Here is a 22270-nt window from a genome sequence, read left to right as displayed (position 1 = left end):
CTTTTTGTAAATAGCGAACATTGGGTGGTGGTGGCCTTCTCTTTCGAAGAAGCGTCGATGACGTATCTTGATCCACTCCGACGGAAGAAAGGCTATGAGTCGCGCGACTTCAAAGCCGTCAGAACACTCTTCGAAGAGGCATGGATAAAGGCGGTGAATGACTATGAGGTGCCAAGCTACGGCAGGAAGAAAATGACCTATCACAAAAACTTCGCATGCATACAATAGCCGCAAGGGACGGTCTTCTGTGGATACTACTGCACGTACATCATCCGCAATTGGGTCACCTCTTTCAAGCCCAAGACGAAGACGACCTACCAGCAGATGGCGGATTACTTCAAGACGGAATCAGAATATGGACACAACCCAGTTGTTCTTGTGTTCGATATTCAGAGGGAGATAGCCACCATTCTCAACAAAGAGGTCCTGAAGGAAAACGGTGATTTTTATGCAGGCGGGGTTGTGCCGATGTATTGAAACTTGATGTACAATGTTAAATATTGAATATCTATCATGGATGTAATAAGATGTTATCTTCATGGATGCATGATTTTCTCGTATATATTGCTGTTATCTACTGCTGTGCTGTGATATATTGCTGTTACAGGAATGTTCTAATATAAAAAAGAATTAAAAACCGAAAAGAACAGTGGATGTTCATGTTCACCGCCACTGGTGCTACGAAAGCATACTAGTGACGGTGAGACATAACGGCCACTGGTATACCACCAGTGGCGGTGGGTAAGCACCACCACTGTAATGTACCAGTGGCGGTTACAGTGGCGGTGCTTACCCACCGGTGCACTTCCCAAACTCCCCTACGGATTAACAGCGGTGGTTGTGCAAACCGCCACGGGTGCTGGCTAGCACCGGTGGCGGTGATCGTTAGCACCAGTGGCGCAGGCTTAGTGGCGGTCCGGGTTACTGCCACCGGTGTGTAATCCGGACCGCCGCTGCTAACCTTTTCCGGAGCAGTGGAGGCAATGTTTTCTCAATCTTGATCTCGAATAAACAGTCTAAGAATCCAGCTTTCCAATGCTCATGAAGGGCATCATGACGGCAGCAATTTACTTATCTAAGATGAATATTCTTGGCCACGAGTTAGCTGCTGGTAGAAGAATGCTTGAGCAGGATGAGATGGTGTCATACACACTAGGGAGTCTCGACCCCAACTAGTGTAACCTAGTACATGTCCACCATTGATGCCAGGACAAAGCCCATCTCACTAGGCGATCTCTATGCATAGATGTCCAACTTCGACACCCGCCAAGATCCGCTGCAAGGCTCCGGCCATGGTTGTTGGTTGTCAATCATCTGCCAATTCCTCGCGTGCAAAGACGTGGAGACTTCTTCCAGCGATGCCATGGAGGCTCCACGCGGACGTGTCGCGGTAATAACCGCTGCGACCACACCAACAACCAGAACAAGGGCGCGGCTACATCAAACAAATGTGGGAACAATGTGCAATGAACCCCGTCCCACCTGCCATATCTTGTTCAAGAAAAGTCACACTGCCTTGGAGTGCTGGTGGGGATTTGATGAAGATTACTACATGCAAGAGAGACGGACGATGAACACTACCTACCACTCCAGCAATCACTCTTAGGGCATCGACACATCCACTGGGTGGTTCAGATTGACATGGGCAAGTGGACGACAAGACTTATCAAATTATTCCATACCACAAGCTTAGGCCCAATCAAAGCCCTCGGGGATTCAATCTTTGGAGTAGTCCCCTACGGTTTCATGGGGTATAGATAATTATAGGCGATACACATGAGTCGTTCTGCGACAAGAAAATGAGTTGGACCCATATGCATCCATACCAACACAAATCGTACACCGCTCGTGTGCGTCTCGCACAAGTTTGTACTGTGTCCGACACGGAAACAAATCGAATTGCTTTCTAAAAGACGATATATTATATCACATATAATGGTTTTGTCGGTATCTTTCATTATTGTTTAAACGCAGAAGGTACATCTGGTAACAATTTACATATATGTGACAACAAACTGGGCTTCATCTGCACACTTCTAAGCTACCATCCTCATTTTAGAGAAATGCATTTGTACTTCCTCATGGTGTTTGTGATGGCTTCCTCAACTGGCAATCTTTCCATGCTTGACGCACCGTAGAATCCATGGACCCGCTTTGTGTTCTTGAGGATAAATTCCGCCTCTCGCGGCCCTGATATGGGACCTGATGGAATTGTGCATAATCATTACATGATTTGCATTATGAAATAGAGTATTAAGACACCATCTGTTACTAGAGACATGTAGAATTTAGAATTAAATACCTCCATGGCAGAGAATAATAATGTCAGGATTGAGACCAATTGCAGCATCGGCGATGGCTTGAACACGGAGAACACTGTCATCTAAAGTAGCAGCTGTCTTTGCACCGATTGATCCAGCTGTTGTTAGACCCATATGTGCCACTATGATATGAGCTCCGGCCTTAGCCATCGCAGCACCTTCTGCTGGATTGAAAGCATACGGAGTTGTGAGGAAACCCATGTTGCGAGCTCTTGAGATCATGTCCACTTCCATGCTGCCAAAGGACAACATCAAGTTAACAAAAAATTTAACATGCTAATCTTACCCAAAGGATAAGAATCAAAGCTAACCCAAATGAAGTCATTAAAACAACTACCGTGTTATTCTGATGTTCATTCCATTATATGATGATTTTCCAAAATAAGCATGTTATGAATTATACCTGTAGCCCATTCCAGTGTCTTCCAAGTTCTGTCGGAAATTCCCATCGTACAGACCAACTGTAGGGAAATTTTGGACACCACAAAATCCAATGGCTTCTAGCTGTTTAAGAAAGTAATCCATTCTACGAAATGGATCAGTCGCGCAAACCCCAGCAAGAACAGGAACTTCTTTAACAACCTAAATTACCATGCCATTAACTTACAGCTTTATTCAGTCAGCTGTCAGGAAAAATACTGAAATCGGTTTCAAGAAAACTCACAGGCAACACTTCATTGGCCATCTCAAGTACAATGGCATTTGCATCAGCAAATGGTAGGAGGCCTGCTAATGAGCCCCTTCCAGCCATTCGAAACCTCCCAGAATTGTATAGCACAATCAGATCAACCCCACCTACCTCTTCAAACTTTGCAGATATGCCTGTGCCAGCACCAGCTCCAATAACAGGAGTACCCTCACAAATTTGTTGCTTTAACTTATATAGTATCGAATTTGTCTTTTGCAAAGTTTCTGTCAACATAGAAGAGCAGGCCATAAGAACCATTAGGGTGCACAATTGTGTCAGTACATCTCAAGTCCCAAAACAGATGAAGATAAACTAAAAAGTAAAATGATTAGATTTATGGAACCCAAGGAGCTATGGATTATCTGTTGTCATGATTGGAATCAAACAAGACTGAAAGGTGCAAAATGGTCAATATGCCTGAATCCAACACCAGCTTTCTTAGCTTTTATAGTCTGCCTTCATACAGCAAATGATTGTTTAAGCTTTTTAATGAGGAAGGAGTTTGGCAGGATTTATTGAAGAACAAATACTTGTACTGGAAGTCACTCTCCAGGTTGAGAGTAAACCAAGGGACTCCCCGTTTTATGAAGGTGAAAAGCACCTTCCTTTGTTTTGATACATTTTAGGTGAATGACGGATCTCAGACGCGTTTTTGGGAGGACATTTGGATTGTGGGCACGCCACTCAAGGCCAATACCCCATTTTGCATAATGTCGCAAGGAATCGAGATGCAAAGGTTGCCAATGTAGTGGGGACTATTCCCGCGAACATTGAGTTCCGGAGGGCCCTGAGCCCCTGACTGGACTAAACTTGTGGCATGGCAAAATTTGATTGAATCGAAGAGCAGATGTGTTCCGATGGAATTTGCACACATATGGTATTTTTTTCGATTAGCTTGATGTACACAGCATTGGTGCGGGTTGTCAATCTGCCATACAAAAATCTGGAAACTTAAAATATCCTTAAAGATAAGATTTTTGTGTGGTACCTTTGCAGAAGGCGGGGGATTCTACAAAGGAAAACTTAGCCAAACGTCAGTGGCAAGAGCAGTAAGCCGTGCGCCTTCTGTACAAAGGACGAGTCCTTCATCAGCTTTTTTTCCGAGTGCTTGTTTACAAGCTGGTGGTGGGGCTACATAAATATTTAAGGGCACTTATTTCAGTGGGTACATGTGTTGTAGTTGTTCTATATGGCACTGTCGAAATGTTATTGTTTTTGCGGAAAGTTTCAAAAACTTTGTAGACTATTCATCTTGCTAATCACTAGATCTGTACTTGCTGCCCACTTCAGCAAGCAGAGGTGCAGGATTCTTTGGCTACTGGGTCCAGCCGATTGGATGGTAGCTCGGGATCTGTTCAACCAGTTTGGGTGGCATGCTATTAATAGATTTATGGTGCTTGAGTTGCACCGCTTGATGCAGAAGCCGAGGGATCTCTCTCCTTTTCAAAAAGAAATAGCTTGTGGGAAGGGGAGGGTGGTTGAGAGGGAGAGAAAAACTGAAGGAGTTTGGTTTTATATAGCTTATGGCAGATTTCTTGTACTTTACCTCAAATCTAGAGGTACTGTGAGTGGGGGAGGCCGGGAGGGGAAGGGGACTGCAGAAGCTCGCTACCTGCTACTGATAGGAAAATGAGTAGGCTATTTTTAAGCTTCGCCTTTTTTAACCATATTATGGCTTATTTGAATCTATAATCCAGGCCATAAGCTGTTTCAAACCCACCCTTGTCATTACCTAACCTTTTGGATGTATGTATAACATCCTTTGTACTGTCAATAGAGTAAAACTTACTGCACTTAATAACAACTTAAATTAATCCTAATTCACTAGAAACATGTGAGGAAAGACTGAAGAGTTCTGATATTGCACTGGAGAAACATGTTTCTAGTCAAGATCACAAAGGATAGGTAGGTAACCCAAGCTCATCCCTGTGTATGCTGAGCTTCTCCCCACTTATGAGGAGGCTCTAAAACCAGGTGTTTCATGGGAAAGGAACATTGTTGCTTGATTCCTTTGAAAAACAGTGGAATCTATTTGAATACAGATTTCCAAACAATTGTATCTAAACATAACTGATTGGAAGAACTTATCCCTTGACAGTTCGATCACTTACCAAATCTATCTCTTCGGGAGATTTCCAAATCAACATAAATCCTTACATGCTAATGTTCCATTGGCGTTCCGTTTTCAGGTCAGAACTGTGCCTAAGACCATTGTTGTTTGCCGCGTCCTTCGACCGCTGCCTGAGCTATGTCCATCCCTAACTAGCTAACCACTCTGCTTTGCTACGGATAAAAAAATTAGATTATTTAACACGTTAAGTTGTTGTTGCTATGCTTTGAAAAGTTTTGGCAGATATCAAGAAAGTCAGAAGACGGTGGACGAAACGCCCCCACAGATTCACATCTTTATAAGAGTAAAGAAACAAGCCCACCAAAATGTAATGATATTAGAGAATAGAGAAAGGAGGACAACGTCAACTGTTGAAACCGACTATTTTTTGAAGCACGACCCAAAAATGTAGCAACTCACAGCTACCTTTTTTTGACCTTTTGGACCATCAGAACTCTTTGTTGAGAAGATAAAACAAGTGTTTCAGCCAATACCCTGTCCGTGCGGGCATAAAAAATTTGGGGCCAATGAGATGCAAATAGAATCACCACTAACCTGGTTTTGCATCAGGAAAATCCATAGGAGGACTCCATATGATAGAATTATCGGAAGCCCTCTGTTCTGAACTAGATCCTTGTTTATTTGCATCTTGCTTAGGTAGGATCAAGTTACTTTTCTGAGTTAAAGCAATAGAGGCCTTTATATCCATACTCAGGAATGCATCCACCAAGGCGTTGGCAAATTCAGGATCGTTTATGTGATAAGGAAGCAGCTTCAGCTGTCAATAAGCCAACCAGCTTAGTTTATCTTTATAGTCTCTACTGATACAATGCATTGAAAATTAGGTATCATGAAGAAACCTGTCTATTGTCAGTTTTGACTATACGAGTGTTTAACTCATCCAGGAGTGCAGATGTGGCCTCAGGATCAAAAAATGGCATTCCGGGTGCATCTATTGCAGAGACACCCTTCTGTGGCAGGCAAACAGTAACTCTTGATGAAGATTTGTTCAGCTTTTCAGCAATAAACTGAGCACATTTCTTATTCTCTTCTACAGTAGTACGCATCAATGAAATCTGAAAGAATTACATGGTCTTTTACTCAGGCAAGAAAAATAAGAAATGTGAAGTCCTCATAAATAATGGAACAGAAAGTGCATACTCCTATGGTAGCAATCACAGCTTGCATGTCAATGATGGATTTGCTCAACAGACAGATAAGATTAATGTTGAATATGACGAATCTAATCCTAAACTTACCAGGACGCAAGCATGGCACCAATACCAAAGTTTCTGGAGAAACCTTAATAGGACAAGGAGTCATACTTGCTTTAGAGGATTACAAGGGGGAATAAATATCTCGAAGTAGGCAATCAAGTAATCGCAATAAGATGCAAGCATGAGAGATTAGATGTGATGATTTTATAGCACTAGATTCTTATACAGGGACTCTTATCCTACGTATCTCTATAGATCTATCCCCAAGTTGTGTCAGTTGTAATGTTTGTCCGACGACCATTGGTCGTGCTCTTGTCTTGAATTCTTGGTTGTTTCAGCCTTGTCTTGGGCTTGTAACTATGTTCTTTCTATCAATGCATTGGGGCGCAAGCTTTGCGATTTCTCGAAAAAAATAGATCTATCCCCAAGTTTTACTCTTCTAGCATGAATAAAGTTTCATCACACATCACATGATGCTTAAGATTATCTTAGTACCTCAATAGCGTAATCTGTAATAATATCCTAGCGTATTAGTCTGATAACAGAATATTGTGCTAGCGCAAAGCAGCCATTTCAATTTTCATAGTGGATACATATACATCAAAAAGGAAGTTTGGCAAAAACCATATAATAACTTTAGGTAACAATGTAATGTGAAAGATTCATAAGTGTAACCTGTTCATTATGCACATGGATCTTTCTGTCTGAGAAAGCAGGAGGTATTGTATCATGAGCTCCAAAGTTGACCATATCCAAGGCCCCGACACTGACAACGAGAGGTATATTGTTATCTATAGCTGCATCAAACCTGGTCTCATCACAAGCCATGATACCGCCAACAATGTAATCCGCAACTTCTGTTGTTGTTATGTCTAACACACCCTATATGCAACCAAATGGAAGTAAGATGAGATACTCTACAGACAGAAATTAACATAGGTAGAGTTGGTATCTGATAATGAGTACACCATAAATATTCATGAACTGATAAACATAACCTCCAGAAGAACAAAACCAAATGCAGTCTTATGCTGGCTGGACAGGATCTTACACCAAAATAGGCAAGGCAAGGAAATAAGGGTACAGAACCACATGAAGGCATTACCTGTATGAAACCACTTCTAACTAGTTCTTCCATTGCTTTGCCTCCAACACCAGTGGCATGGAATACAAGTGTTTCATACCCTTCTTTGTTCAGTCTATCTTTGACAGCATTTGCACAAGGTGTAGTAACACCAAACATTGTAATACCAACAGTCAGCTTTGTGTCTGTTTCATCAGATTTACTGGAAGCCATTAATATTCCATGTACCATTCCAGCAACAGCTGAAGCAGCATTAGACAATATAACACGGCTGACACTGTTTATGCCACATATGTCAACAACTGAAGGAAACAATACCAAGTCAGATGTTCCAACATATGGTGCAGTATGGCCACTAGCAACAGTAGATACAATAAGCTTAGGCACTCCGAGAGGCAGGGATCTTAGAGCAGGAGCAATTAGTGCAGTTCCACCACTTCCTCCTAAGCCAACAGCTCCCACCAGGGTACCACCCTTATATTTGTTTTTCAGAAAACTCTGAAGAGCCTTTGACATATATGCAATTGCTTCACCTCTGTCATCTGGAAGATCTTGTTGGTTGGCATCTGGATAACATGAGAGAACTGTGTCTCTCGCAATAACTGAAATGTCTTTAGTATCCTGTGTCGGTATTGTTTTAGTCGTGGAGACATCCACTATGCTTACTTGAACCTGCCATTTCAATAGACCACAAATTATGCAAGAGCTAATTAAGAAATAGACAAATCTAAAGGACAACTCCAAGGGCATGCACTACACATCAAGATGTGGCATGTGTCAGTAGTTTGGTTGCTCTAATGTAATACATGTTTGGTATCACTTGTTGATACTTTGCAAAGGATTGTCTTTAACTGACAGTATACTGTCCAAGAGTATTGTATATGGCAACTACAAATGAATGTAGGACTCATGTACTCGAAGCTTTAGGCAAAAGAATTACTTTGGTGAAACATTAGACAATGGCATATACTTCCATCTGTTCAATGAGAAACCTGTAGGAATTTCCAGGCTAAAAAAACAGCACGATTGCTAAGCTGACAGAACATATATGATACATATCACAAGGTTTCGTTCTAGACTTGTAAACTTGTACAAAATCTAGAAGCTTTGTTTACTTTAACATGTGACAATATAGAGGTCTCCCGTTTAAGTGCGATGTGATTAAGCACCTAGTCACCTACAGGCAGAGAAGGAACTCTGAACTCTGTCTCTCACAAAACTGGGCTACTGTTCTAAACTAGGTAACGCGGGCCAGAATCAACCCAATCAATAACGGTCCCCCTAACCCTTTGGGATTCAGAACCGACCTTCGTATAAAGCATAGGAGTAGAAATGAAATTGCGCATTACCACCTACTTGCATCGGGGGGACAAGAATATACGCGGAAAGTGTAGTAATACCTTGGGGATGGAGGCGCAGGCGGGGAGGGTGGAGCGGAGGCGGGCGGCGAGGTAGAGAAGCTCCTCCAGTTTGGTATCGGCCGTCCCGATGCAGAGCACCTCCATTTCCGTCATCTGGGAGCAGAGATCGGGTAGGTGTTTAGGTGGGACGAAAAGAGCTCCTTTGGAATAGGAGTACCTGCGTTGGGAAGACTTTCAACGATGTAACGTGGATTTCTGTGCCGGTGCCAGGTTTTGGCATCGGATCAGCTGGCGGTGCCTGATTTTGGATCGGGTTATTTTAAATTTTAAAACAGACATCGGATTCCGTTTTTTATCACTGCAAATAAGATCATGATCATCAGGCAATCGACCTTCAACGCAAAGGGCAAGATACAGCAGGGAAACTTTATTCAAACATAAAAAATACAGAGAGTCAGTACCCGGTACTCCAAACTTTAAAAAGTACCACACGTTTGTTTATCTTTTAAATTTAACAACTCTATCTACCAATTTTTAACTTTAAAAGTGCGTGCGACTTAAATGTTTGATAAGATGATGTGAAGTAGTAATTATCAAGGATGAATATACAAACAACAAGAGCATCTTAACGGCAATACTTGACTCGATTTTTTGTTATGATTCATTATTCCTTTTGCCGCAATCCTTGTTGACCTTCTCTTTTACCCTATCAAGAGTTAATGAGCAAATATTTAGCAACAAAAAAACACGAAAGGACTAACTTTTACAAATTGAACATGAGGATGCCATCAGAAATCTTAAAATCAAAATCTCTAGCTTTGTCTGACAACTATGCTAAATGAAAGGAAAATATGATAGGACAATGAAATATCTTTCGAAAAAAGAAGCAAGAGAACAGACCCGTGTCGAAATCGATTTGCAGGTCTCTAAAGTACGTTTCCTCGATGACAGCAATTATGCAGTTGCACATGTGTTTGGGGTCAAGCGATCTCCGACGGGAAATGGACCGAAGGGGTGCAAAAAAGCAATTGTTCTGTAGTAACGTGCCCTTTTTCACGACGGAGATTTAGCTAAATAATAGGCCTAGGCATGGTGGCATCATTTGCTTGCGAGGCTGCCAGTTGTGATTTGTAGTTATTACCCTGAGCCCTGAGAGCTACAATATAATGCCATCATACACACTGGCATGGCCCCCTGAACTTTGGGTGGGGGGTGGGGGCAGAGAGGTAGCTCTACCAACTTTGCCCTATGCTTGGTTCTGCTTCGACATGGCTATCTTAGGATCTTGGGCCTTGAAGAGAGATTGGATTGGTATCCTCCAACCACAACAAAAATTAGCATAACCTTTGAACCATGCGGCTATCTTCTATTTCTCCTTTACACAATTACACTACAAGAACATTCAAACACACTACCACACCTACACATTATTTCCAAGAATATGCTAAAACACTAAGTATGACCCATGATGATACACATTTTGTATCTATTTATCATGCTACAAATGAGATTATTAGACAAATTATGTCAACTGTGTTTGAAAAAAAAATGTTGAATATAGTTTAAAGACATTGTGTCTACAAACATACAAAGTGTCTGAAAGTGAGAAATATATATCTTCCTACTCAATCAATAACTAAACTACAATATCCCACTTTCAAAAAAATTAACTAAACTAAAATATGGAAAACACTAATAGCAAAGACTAGTATTTCAAAGTGAGGAATATATATTTTCTTCTTCAATCACTACAAAATTAAAACATAGAAAAAGCACTAATAGTAAGTCTGTTTTGTATACTATCGGCAATGGATTGCTCTAAATGTCCTTTGGCGACCGAAAATAATAAGATTATGTCTCATTTATAATCACATAAGCACAACCATGCATAATGTTGGAGTCACCATGAGATTGCCTTTCCTCCAATATTTGTTTCAGCCTCTATCTTCCCCGTTATCACCGATGAGGCACCAATGGCCATCTCCTTATGGTGGAACGATAGTATCAGATACTAGATGTTTACAAGGGCCTTGCTATTTGTTCTTTCAAGAATGGATCTTCTATTCTTTTCTCGCATGATAAGTAGCAAGAGGATATACTCTCATAGAAATGGCCTCATCTCTTTTCATTTGCCATCGATAAAGAGCTCTCTTCCATGGTGGTGATTCAAGCAAATGATGTTGGATCGTCTTTGTTCCACTTACCTCTGTCCACTCTGGCTCATGAGCAGTTCCTGCATTTTCAGAATCTTCTTGAAATATTCTCTCCAAGAACAAGACTTATGGTCCTACATATCGCAGAAACTTGATTTTATCCTTCAAAGGTATGTTTGTCCTTGTTTTGTAATCTTGAGATGCCATCCTCCTTTCGGGAGTCCTGTTATTAGCTCAAGCATACATTTTTCGTATGGCTCTTGTTGATTAATTGCCTAGACACCAGAGGACTGCTTCAGAAAAAGAGGTTCCATCTGCCATCTTATGATTGTGTTCTTTGCAATCATCTCCGGCTGGAAACTAGGGACCATCTTTTTCTTTATGCTCACTTGCAATGGTTTCCTTTAATTCCTCTTGCACCTTCCCCTGTTTAGTTCTTGACCTATTTTTTTCTCTCTCAAAAAATAAAAAACTTATTGCGGTGAAGAGAAAACCAAAAGAAAACACCAAATCGTGAACCCCCAATATGCATAATGCAAGAAGAGAAAATACATAGAACCAGAGAAACACAACATTACCAAATGGAGAGTAGAAAGAAGGAAATACAGAATTGAACAAATTTATATCCAAGAAAGGCACAACGGTAATATGCTTCTATGTTGTATATTGACACTAACAACATGGTCAGAGTAATTTATTTATTTTAAGGGGAACTAGGGCGGGCATAGCCAGCCTGCACCATTTTAATTAAATAAAAAAATTGAGATACAAACAAGTGCAACATCAACATTTGCCAAAATAAACACGAGAAAGAAAAACCTAGGCTCTCGAAAGATGCCTCCAGTGAAAACCATGCACAACAAGGAGCACCAACGATGCATTCGAAAAGCGTTGATCAGCTGAGTCCACCCATGACACTGTGTCATCGACGTAGTAGTGTCGAAGGGGAAGCATGTAGCCGAGGTCGCACCACGACACTTAAGTAGCCGACATAGTCAAAGGCTCATGGCGCCACATCGAATTGCCGCCGATGAACTCGAAGGGCGACTCACAACCGAGATCATACCCACACCACTTGTGCCATCGGCCAAACGGAAAGGTCACACGACACCTATGTGCTGGCAGAGAAGACGAAAGGCATCCACGTCAAGACCACACCAAAGAGAAAATAAATTAAACACACTATCCCACCAGACACAAACCGACAACCTAAGGGAAACAAGAATCAAGAAGATAAACCACCTAACCTCGAGGAAAATCAAGACGATATGCCCCCCATAGAACCAAGCACACCCCTAGGTGCCACTAATAGTCATAGACTCCGTGGCGACACCACCATGGAGGTTGTTGCCCAATTCGACCAAAGACAGATTTTAGGTTTTCACCCAGAGATCTCAAGACATATATAATAGTAAAGGGATGGAAAACTCCTTGATGATGCATCCAAAAAGGAAAACGACGCAACCAGTGGCTCCATCATCAGCAAAGACCAAGGTCCCTTGAGGTTTTCACTTGGAGCAAACATCCTAAACACCTAACCATGGAAGCCACGAGTGCCCGACCCGAAAGCGGCAGCCAAAGAGCATGAAGACCTCAACCAACACCAAGAAACACAACAGCACCATGCAGAAACGCCACCATATTGGCCTATGATGGCTAGGAACCCTACTTAGCCCTATTCCAAACCAGGTCCTTACCCGCTGCGCGCCGCGAGGCGCGAGCCCATTGCGAAACCATGCCGCCGTTCTATGAAGCCAGATGTTGATACGACCTAGTCGGGCCAGATCCAACGGAGTCATCTATCGCCCTGAACCAGATCTCTTCGGCCCGCAACAGAATGGCTTGGCCCACGTTATATTGAAGGTCCGCAGCAAAACAGATATAGCTTGAGTACATTACTGCAAATTAACAAATAAATTAAATCAAGTAATACCATGGCAATTTTGCTCAAAAGGAATTTTCATCTCCAACATGGAAATTGAGACTAGAGACCACTGTTCTTCGCATGCCCGTTTGCTCTCTCATGCTGGAGATATCCGTGTCCTAATTTTGATCCTAACCCTTCGATCCACTGCAACATTGAAGTCGTCAAGAGAGAACTCAATGTACATTTTCACATGGAAATCACTACATTGGTAACATGGAGCATTTGGAAGATTCGACCGCATATTCCAAGCTAGCTATTATACCAAACTTATATAGATGCGGGAAGATTTTTAAAGATGAGTTAAACCTTGTACTTCATAGAGCTAAAAGAAAGCGCTATGTGATAATGAGGGGCTGGATAGAGTCATTTAGATAGCATCTAGTAACATTTTTTTCCATTTTTGTACAAACATATTTTCATTAATATATTGATGGAGGCTTTTGGCCTACTGCTTTTCCTAGAAAAAATCAAGTAATATTGTTTTCGATCACAGAATTACCACTACACATATTGACACGTAGGAGAAGTAAAGTGAAGGGGGAACATGTGTGCCGCGTAGTTGATGAGATAATTTAGTGCAGAGAGGACACGTGTGGAACCGTCGACATGGGTCCGTCCTATTGAAATTTTCTTTTAATTTCTTTTTTGGCGAGAAAGACAAAGCCATATTTTAAAGTAAAAAATACACGCAAGTTCTTGTAGATAAATGTGGTTGTCTTCTTCCTGCACTCGCCAGCGATGCACCGTGAGCGAAGCTCGCTGCTGCCAATAAACCTTCGAACCACGTCGAAGTCAGAAAAACGTTGTTAACGTAGCAGCTGAAAAGTCACCGGTTAGAATCAGAAAACGCCGGCAACAGTGATCGGAGAAACATACAACCGTCCTAGAGAAGAAGGCGATGATAGAGTTGGATGATTATTACCGAACTCCAGAAGTATGTGGCGTTTGGGAACTCCAGAAGTCCGGCCTTTGGGAACTCCAGAAGTCCGGCCACCCATGTTGGTCGACTCGTGATCCATGCATGCAAGTGTGTATCAAGATCATCATTTATCGGTTTGATCTTGATATGCTCAAACCTGCTAGTCGCAGATCAGAGAATAGTGACGTGACAACGCAGCTCTTTGCCTCTTTCCCGTCTTCTTATCGGCACACCACGTAGGCATCGCATCAAGCATGAGAAGTACCTAACGGATTAGTCCCACTAAACCGAGTCCAAAGAAACATATCAGGACCCTACCACCATGCATCCGTACAGTGTAGATCACATATTGTGTGCACATTCTCAAGTAAAACGGTACAATGGTGATCAATAAATCAACAAATCGAGTCTCGGTCGATCGATTTCTACAGATCACGTACAGTGTAGATCAACAAATCGGTAGGTAGGATAATGAACCAATTTTATTGTATGCACAAGTATCAGACGGATTTCTACCGGTTGGGGTTGGAACGTTTGGATTTCTACGTGTTGTAGTAAAATAAAAAATTATATTGGCCGGGCCGTAAATCTTACGTGACGACGACTAAGTCAACATTTCTCAGCGTGAATTAAAATGCCCACGTGACGTATTCAATCCTACGTGGTCAAAGAAGACAAGTCAACAAGTCAATTCTTTGATGCCATGGTCAAAGGGTGTAATGAGGTAGAGTAGGTGGCAAGAAAGGTGTGAGGATGAAACTTTTAATCCATGGTGGACCATAGACTAACCCTCGAATCCTTTCCTAACATAGGATTAAGTCGTACCCGCAGGGTCAACTGAACCTATTCAAAAAATATCGACGTGTCAAGTTGTCCAAGTGTACGATGACCTTCGTTATAAGGCCGTCATACATGCCCTACTTTTATACTCGCACTTGTGCCATCGAGCATTGGCACCCTTTACTCTAATTGTTGTCGAGAATTACAACAGTGGCGCCAACCGTGACGAATGACGTGGTTATGACTAACCACATACTCGACTCGAGTATACCTGGTACAGCCTAGCTGGGGGCCCACAAGGAAGCTTACTACGACTCCATGAGTCTATATACCAAATCTTGCGGTTCAAGATAAGCAAGATTGATTAGAGTGTATTTTTTCATTGTAACCAACTTGGACTCTACCTTAGATCTGGGTTCCTACATATATAAAGGACCAGGAGGGGGAGCCAAGAGGACACCCCCAACTTAGATAGAAGTCGCCAAGAAGCACTCATCGAGTCTGTGCATCTAACTTCTGCGGCACCCCATTGTAATCGACTCAGCAATACATATCAGACAAGCAGGACGTAGGGGTATTACCTCATCGAGGGCCCTGAACCTGGGTAAATCGTGTCCCATGTGTCCTTGTTAGCCGACAAGTTCGCCAACACACACTCGAAATATTTCCTAGATACAAGTTCATCAACATGGACATTGTCGAAGTAACATCTTCATCATTAGCGCCGTTTGTGGGAAAGACGTGTGTTTGAAACATGACCTTGGCGGTTGCAGATTCCTTAAACCCGTCATCGACTCAGGCGGAGTCGATGACCTTCGGGTCCTTCCACTTTACCGCTCACCTCCAGCCAGCCACAGGGTATTCAACGCGCTTAATGTTGGCGTGGATCTCGTGTTTGGGGAGTTCCATCTTCGAGCCGACCGAACTGGTATCCTTCGACTGCCAGATCTGACTGCTCCGAGTATGGAGAAGTCGCTCCCTCCTTCACCTTCAGGAAAGATCCCGCCGACAGATTCGGCGGAACCACTCGACAAAGCAGAGAAAGTCTCCCACAGGACTCCCTCTGGAGTCGAAGCAAATCTGCCTTGTTGTGCAGAAAGCCTCGTCCCAAGCGACGCTGGCGACTGTTCGGAACAAGAAAGTTGCCATAGCAGCAGCGATCTTGCGCCCAAGCACGTCATCGCCCAAGTCTTCATGACAAATCCCGTCACCGCAACTCCTCCGGCTGCGGATACGATCGTAAACCCGCAAGGTGGACATTCAGCAGCTGAAAAGTCGCGGGTTCAAGCAGCCCTCGACTCGGGAGTCCTCATTAATGACCCAACTCCTGTAGAGTTGAAATTTTATGCGAACTCCTTGGCCAGGAATCGCTTCAACTTGGTCAAAGAAAAAGATGAGTTTGTTAAGCAGAAGAATCATGAAGCCGACAAACTTAAGAAGATAGAAGAGGAACTTCAAGCGTCTGTAAAGGCTCGGCCGAAATCATCCGACACTTCGGACAGGAGCGCTCCCCCTCTTCGAAATGCCCATCGGGGGTCCTGTTTCTATAAACTGCCCGAGAAAGACAGAACCCACGCGGTTCGCAATCTCTCCTCGAGTTTCCTGCCAGCAGATAATCGCAACGATGCGACGCTTGGGATTATTGAAGAGGCACTCCGTGCAGCGAGTACTTATCTACAATCAATCCCACTGCGCGACAATGACCCAAGCTGGCGCGTCCGCGAGCAAATCCTTAAAGAATTAGCTAAAGCGGGGGCTTCGTGCATCAAGCAAAACCCGACCGCTCTGCCTCATGAGGATGGCGAGCCTCAGCATGGTCGACGACTGCCCGACTCGGGGCAAAACAAGCACGAGCGAAGCCCTCGCAGAAGGAGTCAATTTCCTCGTCGAGTCGTTAGCCGCCTAGCCGGCTACAGGGAGGACTCTCCTGAATCAGACCACGAAACATGTGGAGCACCATGTTTCAGTTGTCGGATTCGCCGAACCGGGATGCCAAGAAACTTCAAGCCGCCAGCTGACCTGGTCAAATATGATGGCACGCAGGAGCCCACAACCAGGTTGGAGGATTACCTCACCGGGACTCGATGCCAGGGTGGAACTCGAACCACCACAATGTAGTGTCTTCAACTCCAGCTCAGGGGTTCGACTCGCACCTGGTTGAACAGCTTGCGCGATGGCGAGCTCACTTCATGGGATGAGCTAGTACAAGCTTTTACGCGCAATTTCAAAGCTACGTATAAGCGACGAGTATCTCTCGAACAACTTCAATCGTGCGCTCAGCGTGAGGGAGAGTCTATCCGCTCCTATATCCAGCGATGGACCAACTCGAAGCACGCCTCTAAAGAAATCTCAGATGAAAGCACCATAGACGCATTCAAACGAGGTCTTTGTCGAGTCGAGCTCAAAGAAGAATTGGGTCGCGTTCGACCTTCCACCATCAGTTCTCTGATGGAAATCGCCAACCGATGGGCTGATGGGAAGGACTCAGTTCGCAACGAATGAGGTCAATCCCTAGCCAGTAGAGCAGATCGCCCCTTCGAGAGACGGAGGAAGCGCAAGGGTCACACATACGAGGAACCAACCTCGCTTGATTTTGTCGCAACCACCTCTCGAGTGGAAGGTGACCGTAGTGGCGAAATTCGCGAGCCTGAACCTCAGTGGCGACGCAAGGGAGGCCAGCTTACACTCTCTCAGCAGTTGGCGGCTTCTTGCCCATTGCATGTTTACAAAGACGAACAGGGCAACATCAATCCTAGCCATCCCCTGAGGGAGTGCAGGCGTTTTAAGTAGTTACATCTCGAGTTTGCCAGAGCACAGCAAACAGCCATACAAATGAGTTATCCCCATTACCCTAGCAATGGAGTCGCCATGCTACCACCGGCTCAGCTTCCGGCGACTCTGGCCATCGGAGCCTCATCGGCTTGCTTGCTCCAAACCAAACTGGTCGAGGTAGCGAACCACTCTTCAGAGCAAACACCTGCTGCTGTCAAGTCATATCCTGCCCCAGCAAGTCATGTTTGCATGATTCAGAAGGGCAGGCCAACGAACCGGGTCCAGAAACTAATAACCAGGCAAGTACATATGGCCGTGGCCATGCCACCAGCCATGCCACAATACCTTGATTGGTCTGAAACAGAAATCAGTTTCCCTCGAGAAGATCACCCTCCCAGAGTCCCACGGCCTGGACATGCCGCTCTAGTACTCGTGGCACAGATCGGCGGGTACATGATGAACAAAGTATTTGTCGAAGGCGGAAGCGGTCTCAACCTTATTTAGCTGACACCCTCCGGGGGATGAACCGTTCCATGACAAAGCTTCCTGCAACGGACACAACCTTCCACGGCATCATACCGGGCAAAGCAGCCACGCTGCTAGGAAGAATCAGCCTGGACGTGGTATTCGGCTCATCCGGCAATTTTCGGCGTGAAAGACTCGACTTCAAAGTAGTCGACTGGCCTTCACAATACCACGTGGTGCTGAGCCGAGTCGCGCTGGCTCGCTTCATGGCGGTACCGCATTATGCTTATCTCAAGCTAAAAATGCCAGGGCCCAACGGCGTGATCACCGTTTCAGGAAACTTCACACGTTCAGACAGCTGCGACAAGGAGTTTCATAAAATCTCTGAGTCCTTTGGTATGCATGAAGAATTCGAGCAGCTAAAAGCCTCAACCGGATTCGAGCAAACACCAGTCTCCAAGAAACCGGCTTATCAGTCCGAGTTCAACAAGAAAGCGGACACCAAGGAGGTTCAGGTCCATCCGACTGACCCCAGCAAAACCGCTGTCATATCAACAAGCCTTCCTCCTGCATAGGAAAGCACGCTCGTCGAGTTCCTCCGTGAGCGTTGGAAAATCTTTGCCTAGGTGCCAGCTGACATGCCAGGAATTCCCAGTGAACTTGCCGAGCACGCATTTAAAGTGGACGAGAACGCAAAGCCGGTATGACAACCCATGCGGCGTTTCTCGGAGCCAAAACGCAAAGCCATCGGGGAAGATGTTAAACAACTCCTCGAAGCTAAATTCATCAGGGAGATAAAACAAGCGACCTGGGTAGCAAACCCCATCCTTGTTCCCAAGAAGAATACCACAGTCCTGCGTATGTGCGTCGACTTTACGTCGCTTAATAAGCACTGCCCAAAGGATCACTTCCCTTGGCCGCGGATCGACCAGATCGTCGACTCAACCGCCGGCTGCGAACGACTGTCCTTCTTGGACACCTACTCAGGTTACAACCAGATTCGACTCAAGGTCGAAGACAAAGAGAAGACAACATTTGTCACTACATACGGAGTTTTCTGTTACACAACAATGCCCTTCGGGCTCAAAAACGCAGATGCCACCTATCAGCGCTGCATGCAGGCATGCCTTGAGCCTCAACTAGGAAACAACGTCCAAGTCTATATCGATGATATCATCGTCAAAACGAAGAAAGAAGCAACGCTTCTCGACGACATACGGGAGACATTCGACAACCTTGACAAGTACAAAATCAAGTTGAACCCCACCAAGTGCACCTTCAGGGTACCCGCCGGGCAACTCCTTGGATACTTTCTGTCGGCTCTTGGCATTGAGGCAAACCCGACAAAAATCAGAGCCATCCTAACCATGAAGGAGCCGACTAGAATTCATGAGCTTCAGCAGCTCACAGGTCGAGTCGCGGCTCTGAGCCGATTCATTGGTAGGCTAGGCGAAAAAGCTTTGCCCTTCTACAATCTTCTGAAAAAGAAAAAGGACGACTTCGCGTGGACACTAGAGGCCAGCGCTGCTTTCGGAGACTTAAAGCGCCTGCTGTCAACATCGCCGATTCTCGTCGCCCCACAAGAAGATGAGCAGCTCCTAATGTACATCACACCCACCACCCAGGTGGTCAGCACAGCGATCGTAGTTGAGCGAGCCGAAGATGGCAAGACCCACGGTGTTCAGCGCCCAATATACTACATCAGCGAGGTCCTCTCGCCTAGAAAGCAGCGCTATCCCCACTATCAAAAGCTTGCGTATGGGGTATTCCTAACAGCATGCAAGCTAAGACATTACTTTCAACAACACACAGTTGTGGTTGTTAGTGAGGCTCCTCTCGCCAACATTCTGAACAACTCAGAAGCGACTGGGCGATTCGCCGAGTGGGGAATCGAGCTCTCGGCTCGCAACATAACTTACGAGCGACGGAAGTCGATCAAATCGCAAGTGCTCCCTGACTTCATCGCCTAGTGGACCAAGGTTCAGACTCCGGGCCCGCCCGACATGTCAAGCTCATAAATGATGTACTTCGACGGGTCGAAGCGACACCAATATGTCGGCGCAGGTGTCGTGCTTATTTCACCCAAAGGTGACAGACTCCGCTACGTGCTTCAGATGCATTTTCACATCCCTTCTAACAATGAAGCCGAGTACGAGGCCCTCCTGCATGGCATGCGCATGGCCAAAACCTACGGGGCCACGAGGCTCATGATATACGGCGACTCCTATCTCGTCGTACAGCAAACGATGAAGTCATGTGATGCCATCTCCGACTCCATCATGGCCTATCGCGATCTTTACAATATACTGGAAGGCCAGTTTGAGGGATACGAGTTGCGTCACATTGGCCGAAACAACAATGATGAGGCTGACAGTCTGGCCAACATCGGCTCGACTCGTTCCCCAATCCCGTCCGGAGTATTCCTAGAGATCATCCACCAGAGATCCATCAAAGAAAAGAATACTTTGCATCCCAAGAAGTCGATATCGATCGACGGTGAGCAAAAACTTCTCGACCCTGACTCACCAGACGACCCCGCAATCATAACCGATGAAGAAGAACCCGATGAGGTGCTCATGGTCGAGCCGACTTGGATGCAACCTTTTCTTGCGTACATGATGCGCAAAGAACTACCTACAGACTTCGCAGAAGCACGCCGAATCGCCCGGCAGTCTAAAGCTTTTACCGTCATTGAAGGCGAGCTCGACAAACGAAGCGTCTCCAGCGTCCTGCAGCGGTGCATCCCACCCGAGGAAGGACGGGAGATTTTGATCGACATACATCAAGGCACACACAGTCACCACGTTCAGGTGTTGTAGCACATCGTTCGGCACAGCCGCATGGATGGCCATCAACGCCAGGCGATCAATGCGATAGTTCGCCGCTCCTTTGGCGTACGTGTCGCCGCCGGGGTCGACTGCGTCCCAGATCTCTTGAGATTCCATAGCCACCTCCATCTTCATTGCCCACATGCTATAGTCGCTGCGATCGAGCCTCGAAAACGTCGCCGGTGCTGAGTTCCTTCCAGTCGCGGCTTCCGACGTCCCTGCATCCGTCGGCATAGTTCCCGTGTACTAGGGACCGTTTTGCCGGATTAACCTTGACTCTGATACCAAATGTTGAAACTCAGGCCTAACTTCTCTCACGCAAGCAACAACAACGATTAGCAAGCTGATTGTTTTTCGGCAAGACGCGCACGTATAGCAAACTCGCAAATCGTTTAAGCTAGCAGTAGTACTCACACCAAGCCACACACGAAGATCGATTGATGGCCACAGTCACGTATCGTGCCTGCTGTTTTTTTTTTTTCTATTTTCTGGGATTAAGGATTACAGGGCACAAGTACCCGTATATTTATACATGGCCGGAGGCCAGACCGAACACGACTAGACATCAACTCCTAAACCCACTAGAACTAGATATGAACCAGAAATAAACCTTTTCGAATTTGACCTTACGCTTACAAAGTTGACTTTGTTTAGCACCTTTGATGATTTCGGTGGTCCAGAGTAGTGGTGTCAAGTGAAGCAGCATAAGGAGGTGCCTCCACTCAAGGTGCCAAATAGCTGTGGGGATCGGAGATGCCAGTTCATGATGGGTACGTGGCCGTGGTGTCAGTGTGTGTGATGTCTGTGGAGTCAAGAATAAATCTCATCTTGGATCTTTCCTGATGTGTCCTCAATTATGCATTGCAAGCAAGCAATTGTGCCTCCATTCCACGGTCAAGATTAATGTTTGATCCGTCTAGCATCTTCATGCATGTCTTGCCAATCTTGTGTGATGATTTTATTTCCGAGGCATTCTGTTTTCTCCGTTCATCGCAATGCTGGATGTGTGGTCGATTCTTTGCTATGAAAATGGCAGTTTAATTACTTGCTTGTTGTTTGCAGATTGTGGGATGTGACTTGTGACTGACAAATACGAAATGTCAACCCGAGTTTTGTGACGTGGTGAAGAAAAATGCCAATCCGGCCCCACTTCCCCCTTGATCGGATGGTTTGGGAAGACGACAGGGACTAGGATAAGATTCCCAAATAATCCATGGATTATTTTAACCATAGCCACCCAAAAAAAAATCTAACAGAGACGACTTTCTAGCCGTCAGATCTCGATCAACAAAACCCACACCCACCCCGTGCCCCGCCATGCATAGACGTCTAATCTTAATCCGACGGCTATCTAGATGAGCATCATGATTGCTATATATAGAAACCTGCCAAAACCCTAACACGACCAACACCCATCTCGTGCCCCGCCACACATAGCCGTCTGATCTCGATCCAACAACCATCTAGATGAGCCTCGTGATTTCTATGTATAGAAACCCACCCAAATTAAACCCTAACACGACCCATACCCACCCCATGCGCCGCCACGCATAGCCTTCAAATGTCGATACAACCATCTCCGCACAAACCCTGACACGACCCACACGGACACACCCAGCCCACACCGCCATGCATAGCCATCCGA

At 45.0% G+C, this 22270-nt stretch overlaps 2 protein-coding genes across 2 annotated transcripts; one reads left to right on the top strand and one right to left on the bottom strand.

The window, feature by feature from the left end:
* Positions 1-1892: 1892 nt before the first annotated feature.
* LOC100830204 (UPF0261 protein RA0729) lies at positions 1893-9043 on the bottom strand. The gene is made up of 9 exons (XM_003568472.2): positions 8821-9043; positions 7442-8092; positions 7012-7218; positions 5980-6195; positions 5675-5897; positions 2986-3233; positions 2725-2903; positions 2303-2556; positions 1893-2202 (listed from the first exon to the last, which is right to left on the bottom strand). The coding sequence occupies exons 1-9, from the start codon at positions 8932-8934 to the stop codon at positions 2051-2053; spliced, it is 2244 nt and encodes a 747-aa protein (XP_003568520.1). The 5' UTR covers positions 8935-9043; the 3' UTR covers positions 1893-2050.
* Positions 9044-17865: 8822 nt separating this feature from the next.
* Positions 17866-18372, top strand: LOC104583169. Its single transcript, XM_010234935.1, has one exon. The coding sequence runs from the start codon at positions 17866-17868 to the stop codon at positions 18370-18372; it is 507 nt and encodes a 168-aa protein (XP_010233237.1).
* Positions 18373-22270: the final 3898 nt, after the last annotated feature.

This window comes from Brachypodium distachyon, chromosome 2 (assembly GCF_000005505.3).
Source record: "Brachypodium distachyon strain Bd21 chromosome 2, Brachypodium_distachyon_v3.0, whole genome shotgun sequence".
NCBI classification, from domain to species: domain Eukaryota; kingdom Viridiplantae; phylum Streptophyta; class Magnoliopsida; order Poales; family Poaceae; genus Brachypodium; species Brachypodium distachyon.
Note: the sequence above shows the minus strand (reverse complement) of the source record. Positions and strands in the feature narration are given on the sequence as shown.

What these genes read in the sequence shown, in the direction of transcription:
- LOC100830204 (XM_003568472.2), bottom strand. Translation starts at nt 8,934, where the DNA reads ATGACGGAAATGGAGGTGCTCTGCATCGGGACGGCCGATACCAAACTG. An exon ending in TCCATGTGCATAATGAACAG is followed by an intron (nt 6,196 to 7,011) that starts GTTACACTTATG and finishes TAATTCTTTCAG; the next exon opens with ATTTCATTGATGCGTACTAC. An exon ending in TCAAAACTGACAATAGACAG is followed by an intron (nt 5,898 to 5,979) that starts GTTTCTTCATGA and finishes GCTTATTGACAG; the next exon opens with CTGAAGCTGCTTCCTTATCA.
- LOC104583169 (XM_010234935.1), top strand. Translation starts at nt 17,866, where the DNA reads ATGACAAAGCTTCCTGCAACGGACACAACCTTCCACGGCATCATACCG.